Raw genomic sequence first — 27,016 nt, forward strand, 5'->3', positions numbered from 1 at the left:
GAAGCAGAAGGCAGTCACAAAACTTTCTTTGTTAGTACTTCTTAAAGTCCAGTTTGGTTGCAAATGCAGAAAACTGATAATTTTACTAGAAAACTGATCATTTTACTGATACTTTGGAGGATAAAGAGGAGGACACTTCCAACCATGGGCAGCTCCATGCACAGCATCATGGAGGATCTTATTCTACTTGTTGCTCTCTAACCCACACTCCAGCTCTCATTGGCTTTGTGGTACATGCTGTTTCTCATACTTGAAAATCTGTGCTCTCTGTTTGCCCAAAAGGTGCTGTATGTGTATTTGGGGCTTGCAACAGTGAAATGGACTACCAAGAAATAGACTGTGCTGGGGGATTAGACATATGCAACTTAGAATCTCATGAAAGGGTTGGAATTATATTTCTTTCCACTGACTTCTGAACAAGACATCCTTTTAAGATCCACATTGCCTTCTCTCTGGACAGGGCCTACATTAATACCAGAAGGAACACTGGTTGACCAAAGTGCCGGTGGTATGTTTGAGTGGGTGGTCTTTTTATTTTGAGATGGGAAGTAAGGAGCAGTGATAAAGAGCAAAGAAGCCCACAAACTCACAGAAGATGTCTCCCAGGGTGCACGGGTAATTCAAATACTTGTGTGTGGCATGCACAGTCACCGTACAGGAATGGGCAGCATCTCTGGGACCCATCACTTTCTCCAAAAGCAGAAAACTGTCAAGAGCAGTACTAGTAGTGTTCAGAGATTTTTCTCATCCCTGTGAGGAAAGCACAGCTCACAAAGAAACTGTGTATTCCAACGTGCTTCTCGAAACCAACACATTGCGCTTTTGTTTAGAGTTTTCAGATTTTTGAGGGGGAGAGATGCCTGCCAGAATATCCTTCTGCAGAAATATAGGCATGCCAGAAATTGAAGCAGCCAAGAATAATACTGTGGGATTCAATGAAACCCTCTCTGGCCTCTGGCTCCAAGGTCATTGTAAGCCCTTTGAAACAGCTGGAGAGCATTGTAACAAGCCTTGGTGCTTTTCATTTTTCGCCCTGTTATGTCAGCTGAAAATGCTGAGAATAAAACCCAAGTCTTTCTACATGATAGCAACTAGACAGTGTTGGCCAGGTTTGCACACCTTTTGTTTCTGAAAAACATCATGGCTTTCTGGCTGTGGAGGAGAGTATGCCCATCAAAGTGTTTGCTGTTAAGCTGAAATGCAGCAGAAAGGACAGAGACTGAAGCATAAAGACCCAGGACTGAAGCTTAACACTGATTCAGTGATAAGATTCAATTATGCATGTAACTGGGGTTGAGACATGAAAATTCAACTAAATCACATTAACGTAGGAAAAAAAAAAAAACAAAAAAACACTAGTAAAACTGTAACTATTTACTGGTGTGATTTTTGTTTGTTTGTTTTAACACAGCAGTAAATCTTGCATTTGAAATCTCAAGGGACATAGAAGTGGACTGGGAATTGCAACCTCCAGACTATCAGCAACACCCAGAATTTTCTTTGTGCCTCAGATATTGCTGCCTAAGTCACACCAATGGTCACAGTTATTGGAAACAGGAGCGATCAGGGAAACTGAAATGAGGAACTACATTTTCCTTTTCATCAGCCACAGTAATAACTGGATTTAGTGGAGTTCTGTGCGGATGTAGAAGCAGGAAAGTACAGCCCAGAAATAACTGGAGAGAAGGGGAGCTATGGGAAGGCAGCATCTGAGAGGAAGGCTCATCCTGCATCCCAGTCTGACATTTCAATCCTGAGCCATCGGATTCATGCATTTACCACTCATCAGCCTTGAAGCTGAAACCTGGATAATTTTTGCATTAACAGGTGAAGATAACTACGTTGAAGAGATAAAAATCTCTAAAGAAAGAGCCCTCTCAACTTTTGAGAAATTAAAGCCTGAATGAAACAGGATGGACCTCTTCAGTATTAGCAGCTTTGAGCATGAGACAGTGAACAGCACAGTGCTGAGGCGATCAAGTGGAGCTGACAGAAACCTTTGCTGTGGGATGAATGCTGCAGGAGCCAGTAGGGCTGCACTGCTGGTGCTGCTATCTTCCTACACAACCCATGCACATGGATTCAGCCTCCTAGTGCCTCTGCTTCTCCATCACGAAAATGGGGAGCAATGACATCTACCTACCTCAGGAGGTGATGAGGGGTTTAACTGACTTAAGGAGGGCATGTACAGAGAAGTTATGATTTTTGAACAGGACTACCTTACTGTTATTGTTTATGCTGGTGTATATGACTGATAGAGTAGTATGTACTGGAACATTCACATCTGTTTCTAGAGCATGTAACATCATCAAAGAGGGTATATTGTCACTAAATAAAAACAAAATCTCTATCTTGAGCACCACTTACAACTACAACTCGTTAAACAATAGATGAAAAATATAGACGTGAATAAAACCAAGACATCCACCTCTGCCAGGTTATGAATTTTGTTTTTCTGATTATTAAGAGGAGCCTGGCTAGACATGAAGCTAGAGTAAATATTAAAGTATGATACTGAGAAGTAGTTTCAACTCTCATTTCTCCTGAGTTACAAGAGACTTCATGAGCACTGACTTGCAGCCACAAGATCCAACCAATGTTTCGGAAAATAGTGCCTGAAGAAGCTGGGCTCTGACAACTGCGTGATGGATGCAGTCCAGTTCTGTAAAGCACTGAACATCTGGACAATTAACCTACTAAAGGACAGGTTTTTCAGAAGTGCATAAGGGATTTGGGGAAATAAAGCCTACTAATGAGTAAACCATCTCCACATAGCCCAATCCAACTGGGAGGAGACAGAACGTCAGTCCTACTCCTATGTCTGCTTGCATTGTATTCTTACTTCTGTGTTACCAAATCGTGTATTTAAAAAAGCAAAACCACCCACAACATACACACACACACACAAATATATGTAGTGTACATACAGGTAGCAAATAAAAGAAAACACTGGAATGTGTACCAATGTCAGATAGCGTACATATGTGAAATTGCAATATATTGAATGTAAATTACACCATGCCTGAGAAAAACTTACTGAATATGTTGATCTGGAGAAAGGCTCTTATTGTCAGAAAAAAAAAAAGAAAAAAGAAAAAAAAAAACCCAGCACTGGCCAATTATTCCATAATTTCTTTGTGCTCTCATGTTTTCTTTAGAAAAAAGAATGCGTTGAAAAGATTTCAAGATGGCTGGTGCTAATCTGGCTGTGCAATGGGTACAAACTACTGTGCTGATAACTGTAATCAAACCTGGTAATTAAATAGCAACTGGAAAGGGTGGAAACGAGCCCACTTTGTGGTGTGAATTTTAAAGTATGATTTAAACTCTATTTCCAAACATTTGCTACATGCAAGTTAAGGACCAGTGGTAAAATATTTGAATAAACATCTTACTTGTAACTGATTTTAAATAAAAAGTGTCTCAAAAGGTGGAAGAAACTCAGTAGAAGCATGCAAGTTGTTAAGTACATAAAGCTCCTTGGAAAACCAAAGCCATTAATTACTGCTATAAGCTACAGAGATCTTTTGTGATAACTACAGCTCACAACTCAAGAAGTTTTAATAATTAAAATTTCAGGGCACGTTTTCAAAAGCCTGAATAGCAGGTAGATTTCTCAGTCTCCATTTGACTATGAATGAAATCTTGTCATGTAATTCCTCCTTTGTGCTTTGAAAAGATTCTCTCTGTATGTACTAATGGAAAATAAACCTGCCCATAGGCCCCAGCTGCCCAATCTTCGCTGTTATCCCTCATGCAGACAATGCAACTGAAAAGCAACACATACAGACTAGACTGATACCAGAACCACTGAATAATGGCTCGTCTGTTAAGTTTCCCCAGCCAAAAGATTAGAGTAAGGCACAGTCCAACTGGGATGCTACCCTTCTGAAGTTTAAAGAACTGAAAAATGCATTTAAAAAAACAGCAAGACTTAGAAGACTTAGCACTATTAAAATTAAAGTGTAATCCAGCCTTTCACTAAGCTGATTAATTCCTTCACAAAAATGACATTTGAAATAATGCACCAGGGTCATTACTCTCCCAGTTAGAGGAATTACCATTTCAGATAAAGTGAGAACAGTGGGGAGAAACACCAGCCATGAGCAAGTGCTGCTCTTTGTGTCCATTTTTTGCAGCTGTGCAGGGCACCTACAAGAGAGGAGGAGAAGACCCAGCTCTCCCAAGGCAGCTGATGCCTGGCTATCACGCATCACCAAGCGGTACTCTATTTTGTGCTAGAAGCTGTCCTGTGCTATATGGGACAAGTCCTTCTGCTGGCTCCTTTAGCTAAGGCTCTGCTCTGGAAATGAACAAGGCCCCAGGCTGACATCCCACATAGCCCTGCCTCCTAGAACTTCACAAGACCCTCGGCAGGAAAGGCTTCTGGCTCTTGGTTTGCAAGAGGTGCTCAGGCTCAGACATAGCTTTGTTCTCCAGATGAATTGTGCCTTGTGCCACTAGCTTTTGTTGCTAGTTTTCATCATGCCAGTGAAAGAATACTTCACCTGCCATTGTGCATTTGCTGAGGATCACAGCTAGTGAGCAGCTAGCTCTGCTGAAAGCCAGCCTTAGCATGTCACACTGTGATTGCTGGTGGGCGTAGGACATAGCAAGGTCCAGCCATAGACTTATTTCCAGACTGATGTGATGATCTTACTATTCTCACACATCCTGTGCTCAGCTGTATAACACTATAATGTGATGGGAAGCACAGCAATGACAGCAGGGTAGCAGAGTCCCAAGCTGCAGCAAATGAGGATAAGCCCAAGTGCAGCAATGATGGATACAGAAACAAAGGAAAAAAGCTGCTTACCTTTGGAAAACCCCAGGTAGGCAGGGATCTCCGTCAAGATATGCTCACCTCCACTGCCAACCCTTAAATGAGGTCTGGGAGGGGGTCAATCCTGGCTCCACCCCTTGTGGTCACTCAGATGCATGGCCCTGCCTTCCCACCAGGTGCTCAATCACTGGTTCAGGCTATAACTTAGCATTTGTGCTACAAGCTGGCAGCCCCACGGCCCAGCTCTGAAGAGATGGGATTCCCCCAAGCCTTGAGGCAGTGGTACAGAGTGGTGGCATACAGTGATGTTGATGTTTTGACAGAAGGCTTGGGTTACAGTTCTGGCTGCATGTTGTTACCTGATCCTTAGCCAGCTGTTCATGGGGCAGCCACATAATATTGGGGTGTCTTGAAGGGCATCCCCCATCCCTGTTTTCATTAGAGACTTCCTAACCAGGACAACCTTGTGTTGTCTGCTCCCCAGAGCAAATAGAAAGTCTTTAGAAAATGATAAGAAGGCTGATTCATGCCTCTGAGAAAACACATAAGGCTCATTTTGGCTAGTTGATCAAACGGAGTTTCTCCCACAAGTCTTTTAGGGTGCTGTGAGTGTTGATATGTGCCCTCACAAACTTAGAAATCAGCTTAGGAAACATGCCTGGGAACCCAACCCGTGGAAAATACATATAAATGATGAAGGGAAAAGAATAATCTTCTCTACTTGTCACACAGATTTATAGACAAAAATTGTGTGTTTAGCTTAGAGGGAATTCAGAAAAGAAAATGAAAGGACAAGTTAATGGTAATGACAGTTTGAATTACTTGAATGAATATATTTTGGGAAAAGCAACAGAATGCTGGGGTTGTGAAAGTATCTAGCCTCCTGGATCTTTCCATTTTACTTGGATTTTTGCTATGATATAAATTCATTTCAATCATAACATTTTAAATCTTTACTATTAAGGTGCGTAATGACCACATTTTGTAGGTAAAGTTGTGAGATCTTTAGTGCCTCACGCTGACTGTAAAAGCAATGGCTTCCAAGTAGAAGTACCTCTATTTTGCCAGCTACTGTTTCAGGACAGAAAATGGGAAAGGTGGAATTATTCAACAACTAGGTGGGGAGACACAACACTCTTCAAAGAGCCAGACAAGTGAAAGGCCATGTAATTGCAGGAGGCAGTGGGGTCTTGGCTAACACACCTTGTTGGGTTGCTAGATGCTCAGTGCAGTGCTCAAGCAGACTTTGTGAGACTGCATGAGAAGGTCTGATTGGGTCAGATCTGGAGACCATAACCAGCTTGGAGAGTCCCCCCAGCTGTGACCATGATATGGATGCAAACCACTACCTTGGAGAAGGTAGATAACAAGGACATTTCCTCAACTCGTGGTCCCACACACTGTGCCCCTGTGGGCACCCTTTCTCTGTGGGGTCAGTGCTGCCAGGTGGCTGTGCTCTGCCCCAAAGTCGGTGTGTGGAAAGAAAGGCTTCTTTTTCCCAGGGGACAGGGATTGTCCTTTCCATTCTGTCCATGGAGGAGCTCAGTGCCTCGGTGTGATGGCTGTTTGCAGGACTTTGCTGCCAGATCCCTGTCATATCAGACCTGCCATACCTACCTGTGAAAGCTCAGGCTTCATAGGGTTGGCCAGTTTGAAGAGCAGCTGCTATATAGCACAGAAAGCAAGAACAGGATTGAAATGGGAGGACTTGCTGATGACATGCGGCCAACTGGCCTGCCTCAGGCTCTTAGGCACTCTGTGCCCTACATGATCAAAGAAGTGAAAACCGTGTAACTCAATTTTGAGTGGAGCTGTTAGATAAAAATTGCACTTTAGTGAGCTGCCCAGAGCCCTCTCTGGCATTTGTACAGAGCTGGGCTTGAGCATGAGCTCAGTGCATGTCATTTGTTACCTCAGCGATGCAGTAAGGCCTGGCATTGAGGCGATGTAGCCCAGGGGTAATGTTGCCCCTGGACTCTCTTCCCCAAACTCAGCCCTCCCACAGGAGGGTTCTCACCATCTGTCCTCAGCATCCTCAGGCCGAGCTTAGGACATAGCTTCCATAAAAAACAAAGAAAAAAGGGGAAGAGAAAGAGGCAAGACATGGAAACACCTCTCCCCCTCCCAAACAAAAGTATTCCTGTGACCATGCCAAAGGCAGGGTTTTGCCAAGCCATTAGCTGTTCCTTACTTCTCTATTTTTTCTTTAATCATGGCTGTAACATTTGTGCTTTCTCTCCCTTAGTCCTCTCAGAGCTGATGTAAAAATTGCAGCATGTCAATATTCTTCCCACGTCACAGCTGGTGACAAATGGCATGAAAATATGTGACTAACGGCTCCAGTGCTCTGCCAAAGGGAGAGATCACTAAGGCTGTTTTGCAGCACAAACCCCATCCGCAGGGCCTTTTCCTTACCATGTCAATCCAATCAGCCAATTAACTTAACCAGGTTAATTGGCAGGAGGTGAAACAACTTGATACAAATATAAAAAACATTCTGCACAGATTTACTTGCCGTCTATTGATGTTTTGGAGGACAAATTCAGGCTTGCATACACTGGTTATTCAGCACTGTAGTGGCTGAACTGCCTTTGGTGCCAGCTCCCATCTTCATCCTCAGTGTGGACATGCCTGAACACTGTGAACACTTTGCTATGTCTCAGGCATAGCAAAGCATTGCCTTGATACTCTCTGTTTTCATTTCATACCACAGATAGCAAACTCAGAGGGGAGAACTTCATGCTACTTGGCTGCCAACCCCCTCCAGCTATCTGCTGGTGTCTCCTGTCAGTTTCTGCCCCTTTTAAGGTGAGTAGGCACTGAACAGAGACAGGTCAGTGGCAGCCAGGTGAAGAAGGAAGGGGAAAGAGGCTGCAGGGATTTTCAAGATGTGGGAAGATGGGGCTGGGCGGTCACTGAGATCAGTCCTTGGGTGCTTCAGGAGAGCTTGGAGCCAAGAGCTGTTGGGCACCAGAGCTCTGGCACAGCACACTGAAGATTCCCCAGCTTGCATTAAGGAAATCCCAACAAAAACCTGTTGTTGCAGCCCTGCCAGCCTGCACTGTTCCCTCCTGCAGGAGCAGCAGCAGGACAGGATCTCAATGGATGGATATCCAACTGAAGACCTTTCTTAGACTGGCTTAACAAAGCTTCATAGAATCATAGAATCACCAAGATTGGAAAAAACTTCAAAAGTCATCCAGTCCAATTGTCCATCTACCAACAGTATTTCCCTACAAAATCACATACTTAGCACAGCATATAAACGTTTCTTAGATATGTTTCTTGCATGCCTTAGCTCCACCTGCTTTTCTGCTGAGTGATGGCCCGCCTGCATGCTCTGTGTCCAAAGCTCATGGTAGCTGGTACAGGTGTCTCTGCTGTCATGTTCCTCTCGGCCCACAGGTAGCATTTCCCAGCATAGGTAGGGACATTGCTCAGGGAACAATATGCAAAGAAAGAGGAGCTGTGCAACTTTGGCACTGGATTTCAGTGCCTGCTGAGGAGGACAAGCACAGTCCCTCCCAACCAAGCAACAACAGTCAGGTCACAGAGCCCTGCCCTCACTCCTCTGCAGTGCTGCTGGTGTAGGCAGCCCAAGAGCTGGGCTCCTGCAACTGGAATATGGATAAGTAATAATGGATAAGTATTTTCATACTGCATCTAATGTCATAAGTCAGATGAACACTCCTAGCCTGGGGCAGGCAGCATGTTAATAACCCCTCGTTACCAACAGCTGACAGTTGGTTAGCACAGATTAATCCCTAATGAAGAGAAAACCTCTTTATGTAATGTAACGCTTCTGGCTGTGGACCAGAGGTTGCAATCATCCACCCACAGCGGACCTCCAAATCCGGCTTTGTTCCACAGCAGAAAGCATAGACAAAATGTATGTATGGAGAGAGAGGTTGCAGGTCAGCCAACATCAATTAGATCCTAATTCCGGGAGAGCTGCACTTGTGTCCTCAAGAGCGCAGTGCTCTTCACCACAGGGTACTGATGCTGAGTGTGGAGGAGGCATGGAGGCAGGAGGTTCCCTGGTCACAGCCCCATGTGTAGAAGAAGCATGTGGGAGCAGGAAGTGGCACCAGTGGGGCTCTGCAGCCAGGAGTGAGGGGTTGATATGTTGCTCAAAGCTGGGAGATGAAAAGCAAAATCAACATGAATGCCAGATCCACTGAAACATCATTGATGTCAGTAATAAGTCTAGTCACAGAGAAACGTTGTTGTGGTTATCCTGTAACACAAGAATGCTAATGCAACAGATATGATTCACACACTGGGAAGAGAGCTATGCATATGAGTGCTGGCTTCTACTGCCATTTCATCTTACTTATCGTCAGACAGCTTCCTACTGATTTACTGATAATCTCACAGGAAATAACCAGAATTAAATTCACAACTGTAGTTAAAAGAGAGAATTGTTCAATTTTATTTCAGCATTTAGTATTTCACAGTATCTTGACATAAACAAAATAAATGTTCCTACAGTATGACCCTCCGCACCCAAGACATGCCATGTAAATAGGTGAGGACAGATGAGAGTAATCAGCAGGTGAAATGGGAAGAGACAGAAAGGGATGGGGTGTCTGAGATGTTTGAGTTTACTTTCTTCTTTTCCTTTCTCCTTGCCTTCCTGCAGTGATGCCAGGGCTGCAGGGAGCAGATAAACCTGAAGGAAGCATAGAACAAAGCCAGCCCTGCACAAACAGGAGTGTCAAGCAGCAGGAAGGGCTGGCAGGAAGAAGTTTCACAGGGAGAAGTTTCCGAAGAGGTGCATCAGGTGATTAATGCTTTAACTAATTGCTGAGGCCACAGAGAAGCTGAACACTTCATTTTCCTGTTTGAGGTATTAAATATCTTTCTCTTGTTAAAATCAAAGATGAAGCTAGAGCTTAGAATACTCTTTTGATATCATTCTTTTGATAATGATGCTTTGTTTTCCAGACGTTATTCGTTATATATTCAGCACAAAACTCAGCCATCATATTCCTACATACCAAGGGCTGACCTGCTTGGAGATATTTCTGCTGCTTCTGGAGAATTTCCGGGCTCACATCAGCAGATCTTCCGGAGCACAGTCCACATTTTGGCTCCTCACCCAGAGCATCCCAAAACAATGTCTCCCTTTCTATTAGGTCCACTCTGGGTTGCTCTCTGAAAAAAACACAACACCTTTTGCCTTAAAAATAAAGCATTCAAATGCCATTAGTATCAAGTCTCTGATAACAAATTCCCCTCTTGACCTAAGAAATCAAGCTTGTTTTCCAGAGTCTGACGGTTCAGTGAAACTCCTGTTTGAACCAAAGCCATATGCAAGACCCCTATTGCTGAGCAGCTTTCCCTAATTGTTGTGATGCCTTCAGGAGAGGGATAGAGGAAAAAGAGTTGGCACTATTTCTTTTGTTTTTGATATCTCTTCGTCAGTTTTTCTATCCCTGGAAGCTGCTTGGTTTGTTGTTTCCTTCCAGGTACAAACACTCATCTAGTTGCAATCTCTTTTTCATGCTGGGGTAGCTTCTCTTGATACACCCAAACATCCATCATGTCTTAGACTGGGTGTTGGGGCCTGGAGGTGCTCACCAGCTCTTTGCAAAATGGGAACAGCATTGCTGGACAGCCGGGAGAAGTGGTTGCAGAGCTGCTTGTCTCCAGCAGGTGGGAGCCTGCCTGCACCGCTGCCCACTGTCCTGCCTGCACTGCTGCCTGCTCACTCACAGACTCACCCCCAGAACTGCAGGGAGCTGGCAAAGCAAAGAAGTACCAAGGCAGTGTTCCAGGTTGAAAGCACAAGAAGAAATAGAGTGAATGATCAGAGAGGGTAAAGAGAGGACAAATGTAGGAAGAGTACAGATGTGTATCAAGAAGCGATGATATGAGAACACACAAACCCTGCATTTATTGTGTTAGTGTGTTAGCTGAGGCTTTCTTCTTTTATGGGTGTACCTGTGCTCATGGGGATGCATGCATCCAGTTCGTTTTGTCTGAAAACTGAGGAATGTGAGTGAGATCACCTCTTCATCTTGTTTCCCCTCAATGGTCACTACGACCTTTCTGGCAGAATTTCTGTGCCCCAGTTCCCTGGCACTGCTCTCACACACATCAGTGACTCTTTGCAATGTCCTCAGCATGTGACCTCTGTAGTGCATGGGGGATGTGCGTGAATTCATATAACTGGCATTGACCTGGTTTGGAAGGGACAATAAGAAACAATGGTGAAACCACGTGGGTAAGTGGAAAAAAACAAAAACCAAACACTAGCTTTTCTTGTAATACAGCTCATCTACCACATTACAATCCTGACATTATAGCCCCTTCTTTTTCAACATCTGGTGCTCTATTTTTCCTGGGCAGCTTCTGCTCTTTGCAGGTCAAGTCCTTCCTGCCCTTGCTGAGCTGGCTGTCCCCTGCTGAATCACTGCTTCCTGCTCAGTGCAGGAATGTTGCTTCCCCCAGTAATGATAGCTGCAAGATACAGCTGCTCATGAAAGCTGCAGAATTGTCACTTGGAGGAATCCAAAATTCAAATGTACAGGGCCCTGAGAAACCTTGTCTGAATTAGATCTCCCAGAAGTAAAAGTAGAAAGTACCCTCAGGAATTTGTTAGTAGATCATAGAGGAAGTCAAGCCTGTTCCTTGCTGTGTACTGATTAGAGAGAAAATGCAAATATCAAGATTTTCTCTTAAAGCTCAGTTCATACTTGTATAAATACTCTGATATCTTTGCAGACCAAAGAGGGGAAGTAAAATCATGACAGGCGGTAAATACATCAACTCCAGGCTGTGGTTGTGCCCATGAAATGTATAGCTCCCAAACTATGTCTAGGAAGGGGAAGAAACCAGATACCAGACTCCACTAATGAAAAAATGTAGATGGTGTGATTGGGTGAGAGAAAGGGCAGGTGGCCTAGTGTTTTGTCTTTGGTGCAGCAGGGATCAGCAACAGAAGGAGGCAGGGCACTGGGTGCTGATGTCTCCCATTCAGATCCTTCTGTGAAAATTTTAGGTGTCTGCTTGGCATTTTTTCTTGCATGTGCCCAGAATTAAGTTGGTCACCAGTTTTATACTTCAAAGGAAGTTTGTTTCTTGGGTCACACAGGCAAAACAACAAACTGGCTCCTCTGGGTGCCTTTTCTGTCTTTCTGCCCCATAAGATTCTTCCAAGAGTGGTCTGTGGTTACACCTGAAGAGCCCCTGTTCCTGCAGAGGGACAAGTAGGACTCTCTGGCACTCAGGAAGCTCTACAGGTACACCAAACTGGCTCAGTTGCCAGTGACAGTGATTTCTGTGCTACATAATTTCTGCTGACTCTTTCACACTTGCAGTCTCTTGACACAGAACCAGACCGCTTAATAACATTTTATTTCAATTAATTATTCCAAGCAGACTAATGTTTTCCTAATTACAGTCTTCTATCTTCCCATGTTATGCCATATGTTATCTGCAAAGAGCCATAGGAGCAGAGGTTAAGTTATAGCTGGCATAAAAATTTTTGACAGGAAATCAATTGGTTGTGAAAATGGTCTAAAATAAATCCAGTTTTCCTACATAAATCTAGAGAACAAAGCAGTGGCACTGCAATGGAACTACACTTCCTGGCAATGGGCTAAAGGGAGACGGGGTGGGGAATGCCTATTGGGACATTCCTGTTTTGTTTTTCTGAAGACCAGAAGAAACTGCAAGTAGAGTGAGAGCAGGAGGCATCACCATAACCCACATCACCGTAACCATCACCAGCTGTGGCAGTGAAGCTATGTCAGATGTGTCTATCTGTCTGTGCAATTTGATAGTCATCTTTTATAACCCATCTGTCAGCTTTTAGAATGTGTCCATAGGCATCATAATGGCATGTTATAGATTTGTGGTCCCAGTTTGCCGTTACCTTCCTATTTGTGCAGGGCTGGTGTGTTTCTGTGCAGTTGATGATATCAGGTTTTTTTCTGTGTACTTAAGTAGTTTTGTTGCTTGGTTTGTTGGGTTTTTTTGTTTGTTTTGTTGGGGCATCAGTGTTACGGTGATGAAGATGGACTGCAGAGAAGAAGGAGCCAAGTGGTAATTTTCCAAATGATTGTATAATTCACAGAGCTTCAGTAAATGTAAGCAACAGGCTAATGTCATTTCAGCGGAGAAATTCAAGTAATATTACAATTAGAGCTGCCCAGATCTGGGTCGTATTCTAACGTTAGTGCAAAACCATGAAATATCTCAGAACTGGCTGGTTGATGGGTCTGTCAGATGGCCACCCATGGAAGTAATTCCAAGAAGATGGGGATCTCAAGGCAAGTCCTCTTGAGACTGAATGTTTAGACAGAAACTTCACAGTAACTGGGGAAAAGACTTGCAAAGATCTGAGGAAAAAGAAGGCGTACTGAAGTAGCCAGGAATATGAGGGACAGGGTTAGTGGACATGGTGGTAATGGATTGATGGTTTGGACTAGATGATCCTAGTGGTGTTTTCCAACCCCAGTGATTCTATAATTCTATATGGAAAGGTCGTGGCTTTGATAAAAACGGAGCTGAGAGCTGGTTTACAAAGTCAGGGTTCCTGGGCACAGGCAGAACTGAACGCACTACCTCAAAATACCAAAAAGGAATCCCTCAAGGAGAAGGACTGTGCAGGTAGTATGTCCTGCTGAAGCCATCTTCAGGTCATATGAGTGTATTCTTGATGGAGCATTTGCAGAGAATTTACCAAGTTATGTTCTGCATAAAACAATGGAAAAATACATTTTTGGCTTTTGGCTTAGTGTCTGTGCAGTAGGGTGTAAACAAAAGACACCGTTATTTACTGGATCTTTTCTTGTGTAATTCTGTGTGCCCCTTGTTTGTGATCTTCCAGTTTTTCTGAGCTGCTTTCTGTTACTGTAGGCTTAATCAGAAAGCAGTCTGTATTGTATTCATTGGTAAGAACAGAACGGCAGAAAGAACCAGTCTCTTTGAGGAGACACTTTCTTCTCCTGATGAAGGTTTTCCACTTGCAGCCATATTCAATACACATTTGTAATCCAGTTCTTAAATGTTTTCATTATTTTGTGAATAATGTAATATTGATATTATATTATTGTTATTCTTTAATCAAAATGCCATATGGTGCAACATCAAATGCCTTACAGAATCACATTGCATAGCTTCATTTTCCCCAGTAAACACATTTGAAATTAATTGAAAAACGGACTAGCTTGGAATGATCTATTTTCTTTTAAGCCATGCTAATTGACGTTAATTAAATTGCCCTCTAACTCTTTATTGAGTATCATATCAGCCTTTCTAGTATTTTGCCTAGGATCAGTGTCATGCTGAGGGCTGTAATTACTCTGGTTGTTCATTTAATCCCCTCTGAATATTGGCAGAACAGTTCTCCTATTAAGCATTTCTCTGGACTGCTGATGATGGTTCTGTTACTGTTATTCACTCCTCCATTAGGATTAGCCTTGAGATGGCCCTGTGAGGGCTCCATGTACACATTATAAGGATTTCTGACTCTTCACCCTTCTTATGTCTTCCATTTTGTTTCTGTCTTTTTAAAGGCACTTCGAATTATTTCTTCAGGGGCACTGAGTTTATTACTGGTGAAAATTCTGACGGGAGTAATGCAGATGGGCTTTGTAAAGAGCAGAGGAACCTGAGAAATCCTTCCTATCTGTTGCAAAAGAAAAACGAATGATGTGGGCTGGATAATGAGAACTGGGGACCACAATAGTTAGACAAAATCAATTCCTATCCAGGGGACGAGAATGTATGGGGAATGCCAGGGGAATCCTCAACACCCACAGCATCTCTCTGCCTCCTACTAGTATATCTGCTAGCAGCAGATGTTTTTCAACAGTTTGTTAAGCAACAGAATGCGTATTTCAATTATTCAACTCAGTGCCTTTCGACTAAGGGTAAAGTACCTTTTTTCAAAAAACATATTTTTATCTTCAGTGTATCTTTCTCTTTTTAAAGCTTCTTTCCCCAGTTCTAGCAGCAGAATCTCCATGTGAAAGCCCCGGTGCCACTGCCGAGCGCTCACAAAGCCGCTAATCCAGATAGCGCAGCTCTGGGAAATTGCAGGACTGGCTGAAACAAAAGGGCACGGCTCAGCACGCAATGCACATAATCTCTCAGACAGAGCGTAGGACCACATAAAGACGCTTGAGAACCTTCAGGGGTCTCCCTGGGCAAAGTATCGTGCTGTGCAGGGAGAAAAGAAGTGTTGGGTGGACAAAAATATCCCTGAGCAAAGAGTTCTAGTGAAAGTAGAGAGGTATAAAGGGTTGCCTCGTTGTGGTGCTGTAGCATCGTTGTTCATTCCAGTAGTGAGGGACAACAGACATTAGACTCAAAGCACTGCAATTCACTCCGGCACATTGTTTGCTGTGGCCTTTCAGGTTTCTGCCCAGTGCAAGCTTGGCCCATTTCCCTTTCTTTTTATACAGTGCACAATCCATTTAGGGATTTATAAAGGCTTAGAGGCACATGTACAGTGCCTTACCTCTATCTGATTTTCGTTCTGTGATAAAAATGCTCGAGGTCATGGGTTCGTTTGCACTCCTCTGCTCTCTGCCACTCGTATTGCATTGAAATCCAATTATTCATTAATGTTTATGATTTCTTGTGGTTCATCAGCATCCTCCTCACTATCTGCAGAAATTCCAGTGTTAGCTATGAGGAATGTGTGAGCCTAGCAAAGGGTGCAAGAGGGAACAGAGGCAGGGGCATAAAGGCAAACATGATAATAAAGTGCCAAAGCTATTTATGGTGAAATGTTTGGCCTCTATCAACAGTGGCAAGATGTTCCATCATCTTGAACTCTGGGTCATTCGCTGATCTTTAACAGTGAATCTTCCAGATGGTCCTGTATCTAACAAACATGAAGAATCCAGCTGACATATTTCAGTACATTTCTTCGGTAAGCAATCTGAAGAATAGGAGTACGCTTGTTAAAGCGGGCACAAGTAATGGCTTCAAAAATGCCTCTGACTTCATAGTTAGCCTAAATTTTAGTCTCTGACAACATCCATAACTGAATCCGCTAAACATTACTCCAGCAGCGTGCCCTGGAGACACAGAGTGCCATTTCTGAAAGAACCAGAGCTGCATAGGGTAAACAACTTCTCAGAAGTCAAACAGCATCACATCAATTGTGCAGGTGCCTTTGTGCTCCTCCAGCTACTACAAACATGAATCACAGCAGAGATGCATTGACACATTCATCCATATTTGCATTAAAAGCTTTTGGACGAAGGCAAAGACCCATTAGGAAGAGGTTAGAAAATGTAAATGCTATGGAGTATTTTATGTGTGGCTGTTGCAGGCTGATCCAGGGATATTTTGCACTCTGTATACTGTATATTAGTGTGCCATTTTAAGCTTTACATAACTAACTGGAGAAGGTCAAGTTCATGATTTGTGTAGAGTTGTCATTGTGTCAGGCACGTACACTGCACTTCTGCTTTCCTGTGATGGCTGGTGGCTTGCATGGCTGCTCTTCAGAGTAGATTTCTACTCCTGGCAAGGTCAGAATCTTAGTATACATGAGTCAATGTCTTTGCTATTGTTTTGAGAATAGTTTGGTTGCAAACAGAATCAAGCAAATAGTTGACTTTCCTTTGGTCAAATGGAAAAAAGTACTTTTTTTTTCCCCTCAAAATGTGTTTGTTTTACAAACTGTTTGACTCAAACTAGAATAATGTGGTTGGATCAAGTAGAATGAAATATTCACTTCTTGGATGTTTCTCATCATCACTTGTGAGTGAAAAAGACAAGAAATACAGGATTCGATTCCTAAGCAGCCTGGTAAACATGTGTAACTAAGTCAAAGTGCATAGTCCCACTGAACTCCTCTGAAGGTCAAAGAGACAAAGCTCCTGAGCAGGGGCAGCAGTGTCAGCCAGATGGTATCCACCTAGCCTCCAAGCTCAGCAGGAGCTGGGGGCTGCATCCCAGCTGAGGCCATGCCTCTATGCACGGGGTGGATGCACGGGCTGCCCTTCCCCTGGGCCAAGACTGGACTCACAAGGCAGTACAGGGAACTGTCCTGGAGGCAGTGAGAAGAATAGAAATGGTACATTTTCTGCTGTGTTGTCCCTCTGGCCTGGCTCCATGTTCAGACCCTTTAGCAGAAGTGTGAGTGCAGGGAAAAGGAAGCAGTGTATAGCCATATGAGCTCCCATTGATGTCAGCAGACATGGAGCTGGACTTTAGGACAACCCAGGACTGGAGTGAATAAAAGTCAACACTGAGAATTCAGGTATTCATTTCTGCTTCAGCAAGTGCTCTACATTTTTTTTTACCTTCCCTGTACAGTTTCATTTCATTCAGTTGCATGAGGTTTACTTTTTTTTTTCATTGTAGATTAGCATTTGCATTCAGCTCCTACTCTAACCCAGATAAATCTGGTATCTGACTTCAAGCACACAAGCATTCCAGGAAAGATGCCTTAAGCCATTAAAAGGAAATACATTATCTTTCCTATTATGAAGCTCAACATCACTCACTAGTCTTCATCTCAATACTTCTTCATTTGCTCATGGATGAGGCTATAGACTGAATGTCTACAGAGGACTTGTCGTAAACATTTCACATTCTCCCCTGCCTGTAGAACTGGTACTGTAGTAATCAAAGGCAAAGGTATTGCAACTTTCAACTGACATTCTAAAATTTGCTTTGAGATTTTCCAGTGAATACTGTCAGATGCAGGCAAAAGGTTAGAACATATACTGTTATTTGGGAATCTAGAATGAAGGAGGTATGTTAATTTTATATCTGTGAACAGTCACTTGATGGGTGAACTGGAATAAATGTGAGCTTATCAAATGAAGGGAAATTAAACATTGGCTCACATTTACAACGTTTCACTTTGAATCCCTAGGAAACAATTCACTTCCCAAACATATCAATTGGAAAACTTAAATAATAAATTCACTTGAAGAAACTGCAGTCATCTTAAGGTTAGTCTAGAAGCTGCAAAAACAGACTTATTTGTTGAAAATACTGTTCATTGCAAACTATTCCCAGAAAGCTTTCTTGTGTATTAGAAAGGGAATAGCACTTTAATAAAATCATAGAATCAGAGAATCACAGAATCACAGAATCACAGAACTGTAGGGGTTGGAAGGGACCTCCTGAGATCATCGAGTCCAACCCCCCTGCCAAAGCAGGTTCCCTACACCAGGTAGCACAGGTAGGCATCCAGGCAGGTCTTGAACATCTCCAGAGAAGGAGACTCCACCACCTCCCTCGGCAGCCTGTTCCAGTGCTCCGTCACCCTCACTGTAAAGAAGTTCTTGCGCATGTTTGTGCGGAACTTCCTATGCTGCAGTTTCTGGCCATTTCCCCTTGTCCTGTCTCCACTCACCACTGAAAACAGTCTGGCCTCGCCATTCTGCCCCCCACACCAATCATAGAATGGTTTGGGTTGGAAGGGACATTTAAGATCATGTAGTTCCAACCCCCTGCTATAAGCAGGGACACTTCCCTCTAGACCAGGTTGCTCACAGCCCCATCCAGCCAGGCCTTAAATGCCTCCAGGCTGGGGGCATCCACAACCTTGCTAGACAACCTGATCCAGTGCATTAAGAAGTTACAAAAATTTATTCCAAAGATAAGAGGAACTTTATACAGTTTATTGCAAAGACTGAGAAGTGATTTGATTAGAGCATATCTAATATCATTAGGTGAAAAGAGCAGCCATTAAGGTACATTTTATCCCCACTGACAAGGACACTTGGATCAGTGGAACTGAAAAGAGATCATTTTTGAAGATAAGATGGGTATGAATTTGAACAGCACCAGCAATTAACCTTTTAAGCAAACTAATGGTGACTGATTCCTCATCTCTTGAAGCCTGGGTGACTTTGTTAGCCCAGCAAATCATTAAACTGAATCTTCATTGATGGAATGAAATTCCAGAGGTTTTCTATGTGTTGATTCTGTGGATCCCATGCCAGTGTACATGCTCACTCGGGATAATAAAGCTATGGCAGCTTAGACAAGAGGTCTAAGAGGTCTGCTCCCTAGAGTTTTTGGAAAGGACTTCCTTGAAGAGAGATGGGTGACTTGACAAGTTGCTCTAAAATAGAAACTCATGGGTAACAGGCAGAGGAAGTGCCTTGTAAGCAAAGGGGTGGATGGGATAAGGCTGTTCTTCCTCACCATGTGGTAGGAGCAATCGCCATGAACATTCTGACAAGGTGATTGCGAAGCCTTGTGGGAAGATGCGGAGTAGAAGGACAGTAAACATGAAACTGTGGACAATACAGCAAGAGAGGGAGCTCCAAACAAGTGAGCAATGTGGCTGGCTCAACCATGTGTTTCTGCCCATGATATTTTCAGTAACGAGAGGAGGAATTCTGTTAGCCCCATGAGACCCAGCACAGCAGCCCTCTGAGCTCTTCCACGGCTCTGGCATATTGCTGCTCTTCTTTGATAGAATTCTTCCAAACAGCCCTGTGTTCACACTGTCCTTTTGTCCCACTGTCCCACTCTGTCCCCACTGGTATGCTTCCCAGAGACTCTGCTCAAGCATGAGGTATGTGACCCACACCTCGACAGCACTGACCTGTGCAGTCAGACCACCACTGATGGTTAATTCAGTGATTCAGTTGATTCAGAAAAACACAGAGGATCAAAACACTATACGGCAGATCCAAGTGGAAATGAAGACTTTTTGCTGCAAACCAATATGTTTATTAACACTTTTTAATCTATTGAAATGCCTGTAACAAATGTTACTAATATACAGGTAAGTTCGGTGATTAAAAATGACTTATGACACCTGTCTGATCGGTTGCACTACTTTGGTTAACCAGACAGAAATACACTTGTGCCATTTATGATAGATACTAACAAGGGTTCAATTTAAACCAATTAGTAAAATAGCTTGTTTGGATAAAAAATAATTGTTCTCTGAGAATACATGAACACTGCTAGAAAATCCCTGCCATCTGACGTAGAAGGATTTATAGGTTTAGTGGAAATTGCTTTCCCCACTGTCCAGATTAAATACTGCAGGATGATTTTTTGTATGAGTAAACATCCTTCCAATAACGATCAGACCGATAATGTCTTAAAAAGAGAAACAGGATCTACATTTTGGCTTTCTCCTTCTTGTATGGACTATTTCTGGACACAGAACCTTCAGGTAACATGTTGACTGTCCATAAAATGCATTTTAGCATCTTCCTGCTGTTCTGGGGATGGGTTTTATCCACTGAATGCAGAGTCCACCGACAAGGAAAAGAGATACACGAGGTATACAAAAAAGGCAGGTGAGTTTCAATTTTTTTACATTCAAATAGCTACTGTTTGGACAAATACGATGTTAACAATCAAAATACAGTGCCTATCAATTGTTTTGAATTTGCAGATTGTGATCTATCGGTCAAAATATCCTCTTCTGCAGTTTTTGACAATCACTAAGTCCTAATGCATTTTCTATAGTGAAAATCACTGTTTCTTCCCCAAAAGTGGGGTTTTGAAATATCTCGAAGTTTGGAAAGGTGCAGAAAAGAAGCATTTGATTGTATTTATCAGGATTAAAATGTTGTAGAGTATTTATATAATAGTGGAAAGGAAACTTCGGTGCTTGAGGATTGTTGTATTCACTGAAGATTAAATTGACTGGAGATGTGAATTGAAAAGAATCAGAATTTATTTTCTTCTTCCCATGCTGTTTGTTAATAAAGCTTTTCAGGAAAAAAAAATGCAGACCTCAAGAGTATAGTCAGTTATCAAAGGAAACTGAAAGAGTGTTGAGTGAAGATATGCAAAATGAATGAAAATATTCAGTTTACTCTTCCCTCTCTCTATTTCAAAAAGGATATGCATATGATGTGTTTCTCCCACTGTCTTGTAGTCTTTTAGGAAGTTTTGAGTTGAGGAAGCATTTGTTTGTTTGTTTTTTTCCCTGCAACTTCATTTTGATTATTTGCATTCTGTGTGGGGAGTATTCGAAATTTTGTATGAGGATTTTCATTCTCAGACACATTACAAGGTATCTCTGGAGGAAAGAAAATCTTTTTTTTTTTTTTTTTTTTTTGGTAGATATAACTGACATATTTAGATCATTGTTGAAATGTTGTAAGCTTCTGCTTGTGAAAGGCTAAACCTAGGCAATCTCTGCTTTGCTCTGGTCACTGTTTCTGTTCTTTAATGACTCCAATTTGCCATCAGTACTGTACATAGCAAGGGGATAGAAATGCAGGACTACCACATTCCTGAGGAATTCAAGCCATTCCTGTTAGCTTTCAGGAAAAAAAAAAAAAAATGAAAAGTGAAAGGAAGGAAAGCACAGTGCCTTTTTATTTTCCAGGGTTCCTTGCTGTCACTGCTTAGGAAAACACGGCAGAACAACTGCAGTGTCGCAGTGGTACATGAGGGTCCCTGAGGCATCTTATACACAGGAAATGGTTTAAGCATTGATGACACCTTTGTGGAGCTACAACTGGCAAAGTGGGTGCCCTGCTCATGGTCAGCCCCCAGGGATGCATTGCCAGAGTCACTGTCTGGGGGGAATCTCAAAACCTCTGTTCTCCTTGAGGGTTCATGGCAGTGACGGTGGAGGTGGTATGCTGACTGTGGCAAAAGGAAGGCATGAGAAGCAACGTGCTTCAGTTTGAACTGAGAAGCAGTCAGCAGGGAGGAGTGTGTATATCCAGCCATGTTCTTGTCCAGCATCTTCAGCACCAGCTCCCACTGCACCAAGAACCAAGAAGCGGTGCCATTAAGTAGCAGTGTACCAAATCACAGCAGAAGCATTAAAACTGCATGAAAATGGAAAATAAATACCTATTCAGTTCACATGGGAGTAGCCCTTTTACCCACACTGGGAACACGTGGTATAATTGTGCTAGCACAAGCCTCTCAGGCTGCTCTGAGGCAGCTCCTAAGTCAGGCTCACAGCCCTCACAGCACTCCCACACTGGCCCAGGAGCCATTTCTGGCCTACTTCTGCCTCAGCAGAGCAGTGCTGTTGCTGAGGAGGGCTGGAGGGGACAGGAGAGCAGCATTGGTCATTGTCCATCAGCAACCTGTACAGTGCTTGCCTTCCCAGTATGGGATAGGCCATGCAAGATCAATAGTCTGACAGCCTTATCATTTAAAAGAACAAAAAGATGGCTCTGGTCATCCATTAGTTTTCCTTCTAACTACAAGCAATGAAGCCTTCTGCCGTATGAATTATTCTCTGTGAACTCCTAATTTCTGATAATTACCTTCAGTGCCAGATAAACAGAAAATAGTAATAATAGTATTGTACGTATTTTTTAACCTCAGGATTCATCTGTTTTCTCCTATCCTTTGCTACCTGGTCTCTCTTCCATCCCAGCACGTGTAGGTGTATCAAACCCATTCTTCATTTCCTCTTGGATATATTCAGATCAAGCTTCTTAAATTTCTCAGCATAGGATGTTTCCCACTCCTTGGCTCTGTCCCCTCACATCTTTCCAGGGAGACAGACCCAGCAGGACTGGGTGCAGTATTTGTATGTAGATGCTGTTACTCCTGTTGACCTCCTGGCACTGTGTTCATAGTCTCAGTGGCAGTCCTGCAGTGGAGATCATGAGCACTCGACATGACTGGGCACCCAGGTGTAGCAGGACACAAGCCCTTGTCTAGAGGTACAGCCGGTCCTATTTGCTGTCACATGCAGGATCCAATATGTTAAAACGCTGATTATATGAGACTGTTCTGAAGTAGCCATTTTTCCTTTGCATTTCAAAATAAGTGCCTTTTCCCATCACAGAAATGGAGCATGGGAGAAAATCAGACTGCAGAAGGATTCTGTATAAGATCAGAAGAAATTTGTTATGAAGATTTCTCATGACCATTTAGATGGTTTAGATTTGGTCAATGACTCTGCTCCCCTTTCCCTCAAGAATCAGCCCTGAAGCTCTTAAGTGCTGACAGGCAGACTGGGCACCTGCTGTAGATACCTGCCTCCTTGAGTGTGCTGCCAGTTTCCTGCTGTTCTTGAGAGAATTGTCCAGCTCTACTCCTGACTCTCATGTACAGGTGATGGAGGAAATATGCACTTTTGGCTTGTCTCTTTGGATGGTGATGTTCTGCAGGTGTTAACTTCCTCCAAAGAGACTCTCTTGCTCTAAACTCTAATTTCAAATAAAACCTCACAATTTTACCAACAGTTGTTAGCCTCAAGGCTTGTCCTCTCATCTGCTCAAATCCATCTGATCCCACAGTCTTTGCTCTCCTGGTGATAGGGTGAATGGTGTGAATTTGGGCTGCAGAATCAGACACCATCTTTGTCACAATTTTTGTCACTGTGGGTACCCCAAGGCAGCCATTCTAGCATGAGGCAGGACAGGCTTGAAGTAGGATGAGCAGAGAGTCATGGTCCTTTGGGGACCAGGTTTGCAAGAGTGGAATTTTTCAGAAGGTTCCTAATAATTCCTGAGATAAAATTGATGATTCTTTGAGACACAAGACAAAGTATGACAATTAAGTAACAAATAAGCATAGGTTGAAGTACATACATACAGTGAAAGAAGCAGTCTAGAGAGTGTTACTGTATGAGACTTTCTACAGAGGCTCTCAACATTGTAATACATAGCCAAAATATCCATATGCAAGTCAAAGACTCAACTACTGATTTCTATTTATCTCTAGGACCAATCACCTCAGAGGAATTTCTCTTTGAAGGGTAGCAAAATAAAAATAAATCGTTTCACATCTTGCAGACCTGCTCACAGTTTGCAGTCAACCATGTGCAAATCCTGTAGAGTTTGCAAAGCTAAATTCATCCCTGAAACATTCACAGTGCCAAAACTCCTACAGATCCAAGCTGCAACCCTGAATGCCAGCACAGGGGCTGTTTACTGTTCCCAACTGCTCAGGCTCTTGCAGAGCCACCAGGTTGTGTGGGGTCACAACAACCAACAAAATCATTATGCCAACAAAATGGCCAAAGCCTGCATTGCTAATTAGACTTGCAGAATCTGCTAGAGAGGATGAGCAAAAGGAAAAGAACTGGCCTGGAGCTGAGCCCAGGTTGCTCTGCTAGAGCTAACTCCTGGGGGAAAAAAATCTCTTTTAACACCAAAATCTCCCTGGAAAGGATTGTAGCCACCTTTTAGACAAGAAACTCTCAGTGAAGAGACTTCACTGTACAAGATTTACGGCTTGTGTTTGTTTAATCTTAGCTGAGAGATTTGTTTCGGTCTTGCCCCTGCCTTTCCTTGTCTATGTTATAATCATTCTGCCTCACTGCAGTCTCCAAATAGTAACTCTTTTCTGCTTCTCTCAATTTTCCTGTTCGTATCTGTCAGTAAAGGCTATCTTTTACAGCAGTTGGTTGATACTCTACAACACGCCCTCTCAGGTTCACCCTCATGGCCCCGGATTTTTCTCTCTATGGCACTTTCAAATGTTGCTACCATTAATGACACTCCTCTTACGTGATGGGAGTCACTCTGCATCATTATGGCCATGGTTCCTTCCCAGTCCTTTCTGAAAGGTTCAGCATCCTTCTGAACATTTGCTAAACTACATTGCCTTTTTTTTTTCTTTAAACAGGGCTTTTTTGTTACCAGCTCCTGCTTTCATGGCCTCCAGAGGTTTGATTTGGACTTGTAAATTCACCCGTGAGCCCTAACAGAATTTCTTCCTTTACTTCCCAGCAGTTCTTAAGCTGTTCTCTTGTCCTAGAGTTTTGCTGTTGTATCTTATCTTCAGGATTGATTCTGAAAGCATTTATTTGAAAGAACAAATCTTACTAATGCAAGCTGCCTTCAGATCAGATCTTTGGACTGCACAATAAGCCTGTGAAATGCCCATGAAAGCAATGTCTATGTGAGCACATTACCAGGAGCAATCCAGATCCAGTGGGGTGCTGAGCGCCCGCAGCTCCCAAAGCACTGTGTGTTCAGGTCAGCAGTCTGTGCTGTGCCTGGCACCAAAGGCACTGCAGTGCTTTGAGAACAGCAAGAGACCCGGAACGGGCTTCAGGCCAGTGTAATGGAAGTTTCTCCCCTGTTGGAAACCTGCCTTTCTCTTTCCTCTTTGCAGTTTCAACTCCTTAACTCTCCATGCTCGCTTCCTCCTCTTTTCCAGCTTGCTCTTTCTGGTTTTTTATCCCTGACTTTTTCAGCCTCCTCTTCACCTACCTCATCTATTTACCCCAAGACATATCAATTTTCCCTGTAACACAGCTCTGCCAAGTTTTTTTCTGCATTATTTTTTCTGCATTATTTTTTTCTCCATTATTATTCTGTAATTTCCTTCTCTCTTTTGCAGCTACTGCCTGTTTTTCCTTTTCTTCCACTTGCCAGAAACCCCTATTCTCTGTCCAACAGCACTCATTTTCTTTATTATATATTTTCTTTTTCTTCATTTCTTTCTTTGTTGTTTCTCTAATTTTTCCTTTCCATCCTTGTTGCTCTTTCAAGTAACTTCAATCCCGCAAGGCATTTTTTCTTGGAAATTTTCTCAAAACCCAGGTGAAGGAGTCCTCTCTCTTCTTTTCATTGAAAATGATGATTCTCTGAATCATAGAATCATAGAATCACAAGGTTGGAAACAAGCTATAAGATCATCTAGTCCAACCATCTCCTCATCACCATTGCCACCACAAGTACTGAACCATATCACGCAGCAAATGGTATTTTCTACTCTTATGTTTATCACCCACCTCCTTTCATCCTTTCTAGAGCTTATTTTGGGTCTACACTCTACACAGCTCTCTATCTTTTCCAGTGATTTGTGTTAGAAAATTGTCTCTACTGATATTTCTGTAGCTACATTCATAGACGGGTACTGTGCCACTTTACTAAGCCACTGATGACAAAATCTCTGGTCAGTGTTACCACTACATAGTTTGCACAGGATCAGCAGCTCTGTTCTGTCCTCTAGCCCACTATTACCCCAGTGTGTTTTACAAGCTGGTGTGAGGAGACATAACAGACACTAAAAACATTTGCAGTCGAGCATAAGACAGAAGCAAACCACCAAATCAACCCAGAGATGCTGGGTAGTTTCCTCCCTCCTGACTACATATAAATTGTTCAATTTTCTGATTCATGGGTTGGATTCACACCTGAAACAATCCTTCTGGTCCTTTTTCTATAAATGCTCAGCCACCTTTCAAACTCACTTGTATTTTTTGCACCTTCAGCTTTCAGTGAGAGTGAATTTCACAGTGACATGCTGTGTTTCTGCACTTGCTTTCAAATTTCCTCTTGTTATGTGTTGTGTAAAGCTTTGAGCAACAAACTCTTGTTCACCTTCACCGTGTCACCCCTGATGTTATAAAGTTTACTTGTCTGTTACATCCCCTCCCCATTTGGAGAGCCCTGCAAGGCTGCCTGGAATCTCTCTCCACCAATTTGTTCAATTTATTGAATTTTATTCAATTTATTGAGTAACGCAGATCTGACTGTAGATTCCCAGGAGACTGTAATGACCACCTTTCGTCATAGTAAAAACTCTCCATTATTCCTTTTGTTTTTTTTTTCTGTTGTAGCCGTTCACATGTCATTTACATGCCAGTCTCTGGAAAAAGATCTCCAAGTGGAATCTGAGAAGTTACAGATTTCTCCACTGGAAATATCACCTACAAATATAATAAAAATCAGCAGTAATTGACAGCAGGTAAATAGCATAAATTGACAAAGAGTGAGGGACAGTTTACTTTTCTTGAAGGATGCTACACTCTATAAATATATTGGAGTTCTCAAAAAGTTAATGAACTTGCAGATAAAGGTGATTGAGATGACACTGTACACCTGAGTTTCCAGAAACCCATTCACAGGTCCTTCCCAAAGACTGGTTCCACTTGGAGATCTTTTTCCAAAGAAGAATAAAGTTGTCAACTTATATCCTGTGGTATCAAGGATAATTTTAACACTGGTTCAGCATATTCTTATTTAGTTTCTTTTGGATGAGAGCCTGTAGTCTTCCTCCTGTCCTGTCCACGAGATCTGTTTCTGATTCTGTGCGAATATAAATATTTCTTAATATTAACCCAACAGTGGAATTATTAAAATCTTGTATTTTTTTGTAATGCAAACAAATCCTTTAACTATCGATGTTTTATGGACCTGTTTTATTGCCCTTCTAATTCTTGTAAATAAGGAATTAAGACAAGTGTAGTAGTGCTGATTAGTTAGTTATTCCTTGATCTGCATTTGTACAATTGTTTTTCTGTATTTCACAGTTCTTTATATTCTCTTTTACTGACATTCATCTTAGAAATAATGGATCATACCTGCAATGTGCTGGGGCTGCTTTGAATTCTGA

The 27,016-nt window shown here is 42.6% G+C and overlaps 1 protein-coding gene across 3 annotated transcripts in view; it reads left to right on the forward strand.

The window, feature by feature from the left end:
- Positions 1-19,912: 19,912 nt before the first annotated feature.
- The window catches only part of LOC306958867 (gamma-aminobutyric acid receptor subunit rho-1), a gene marked incomplete at both ends in the record, with an annotated part of 32,511 nt that continues 25,407 nt past the window's right edge, over positions 19,913-27,016 (forward strand). For all 3 annotated transcript variants that reach the window (XM_079550480.1, XM_079550481.1, XM_079550482.1), the window contains one exon: positions 19,913-20,034. In XM_079550480.1, coding sequence (XP_079406606.1) covers positions 19,913-20,034 — 122 coding nt within the window. The remainder of the gene's footprint in view (positions 20,035-27,016) is intronic.

This window comes from Tetrao urogallus (genome assembly GCF_951394365.1).
Source record: "Tetrao urogallus genome assembly, chromosome: 2".
In the NCBI taxonomy this organism is placed as follows: Eukaryota; Metazoa; Chordata; class Aves; order Galliformes; family Phasianidae; genus Tetrao; species Tetrao urogallus.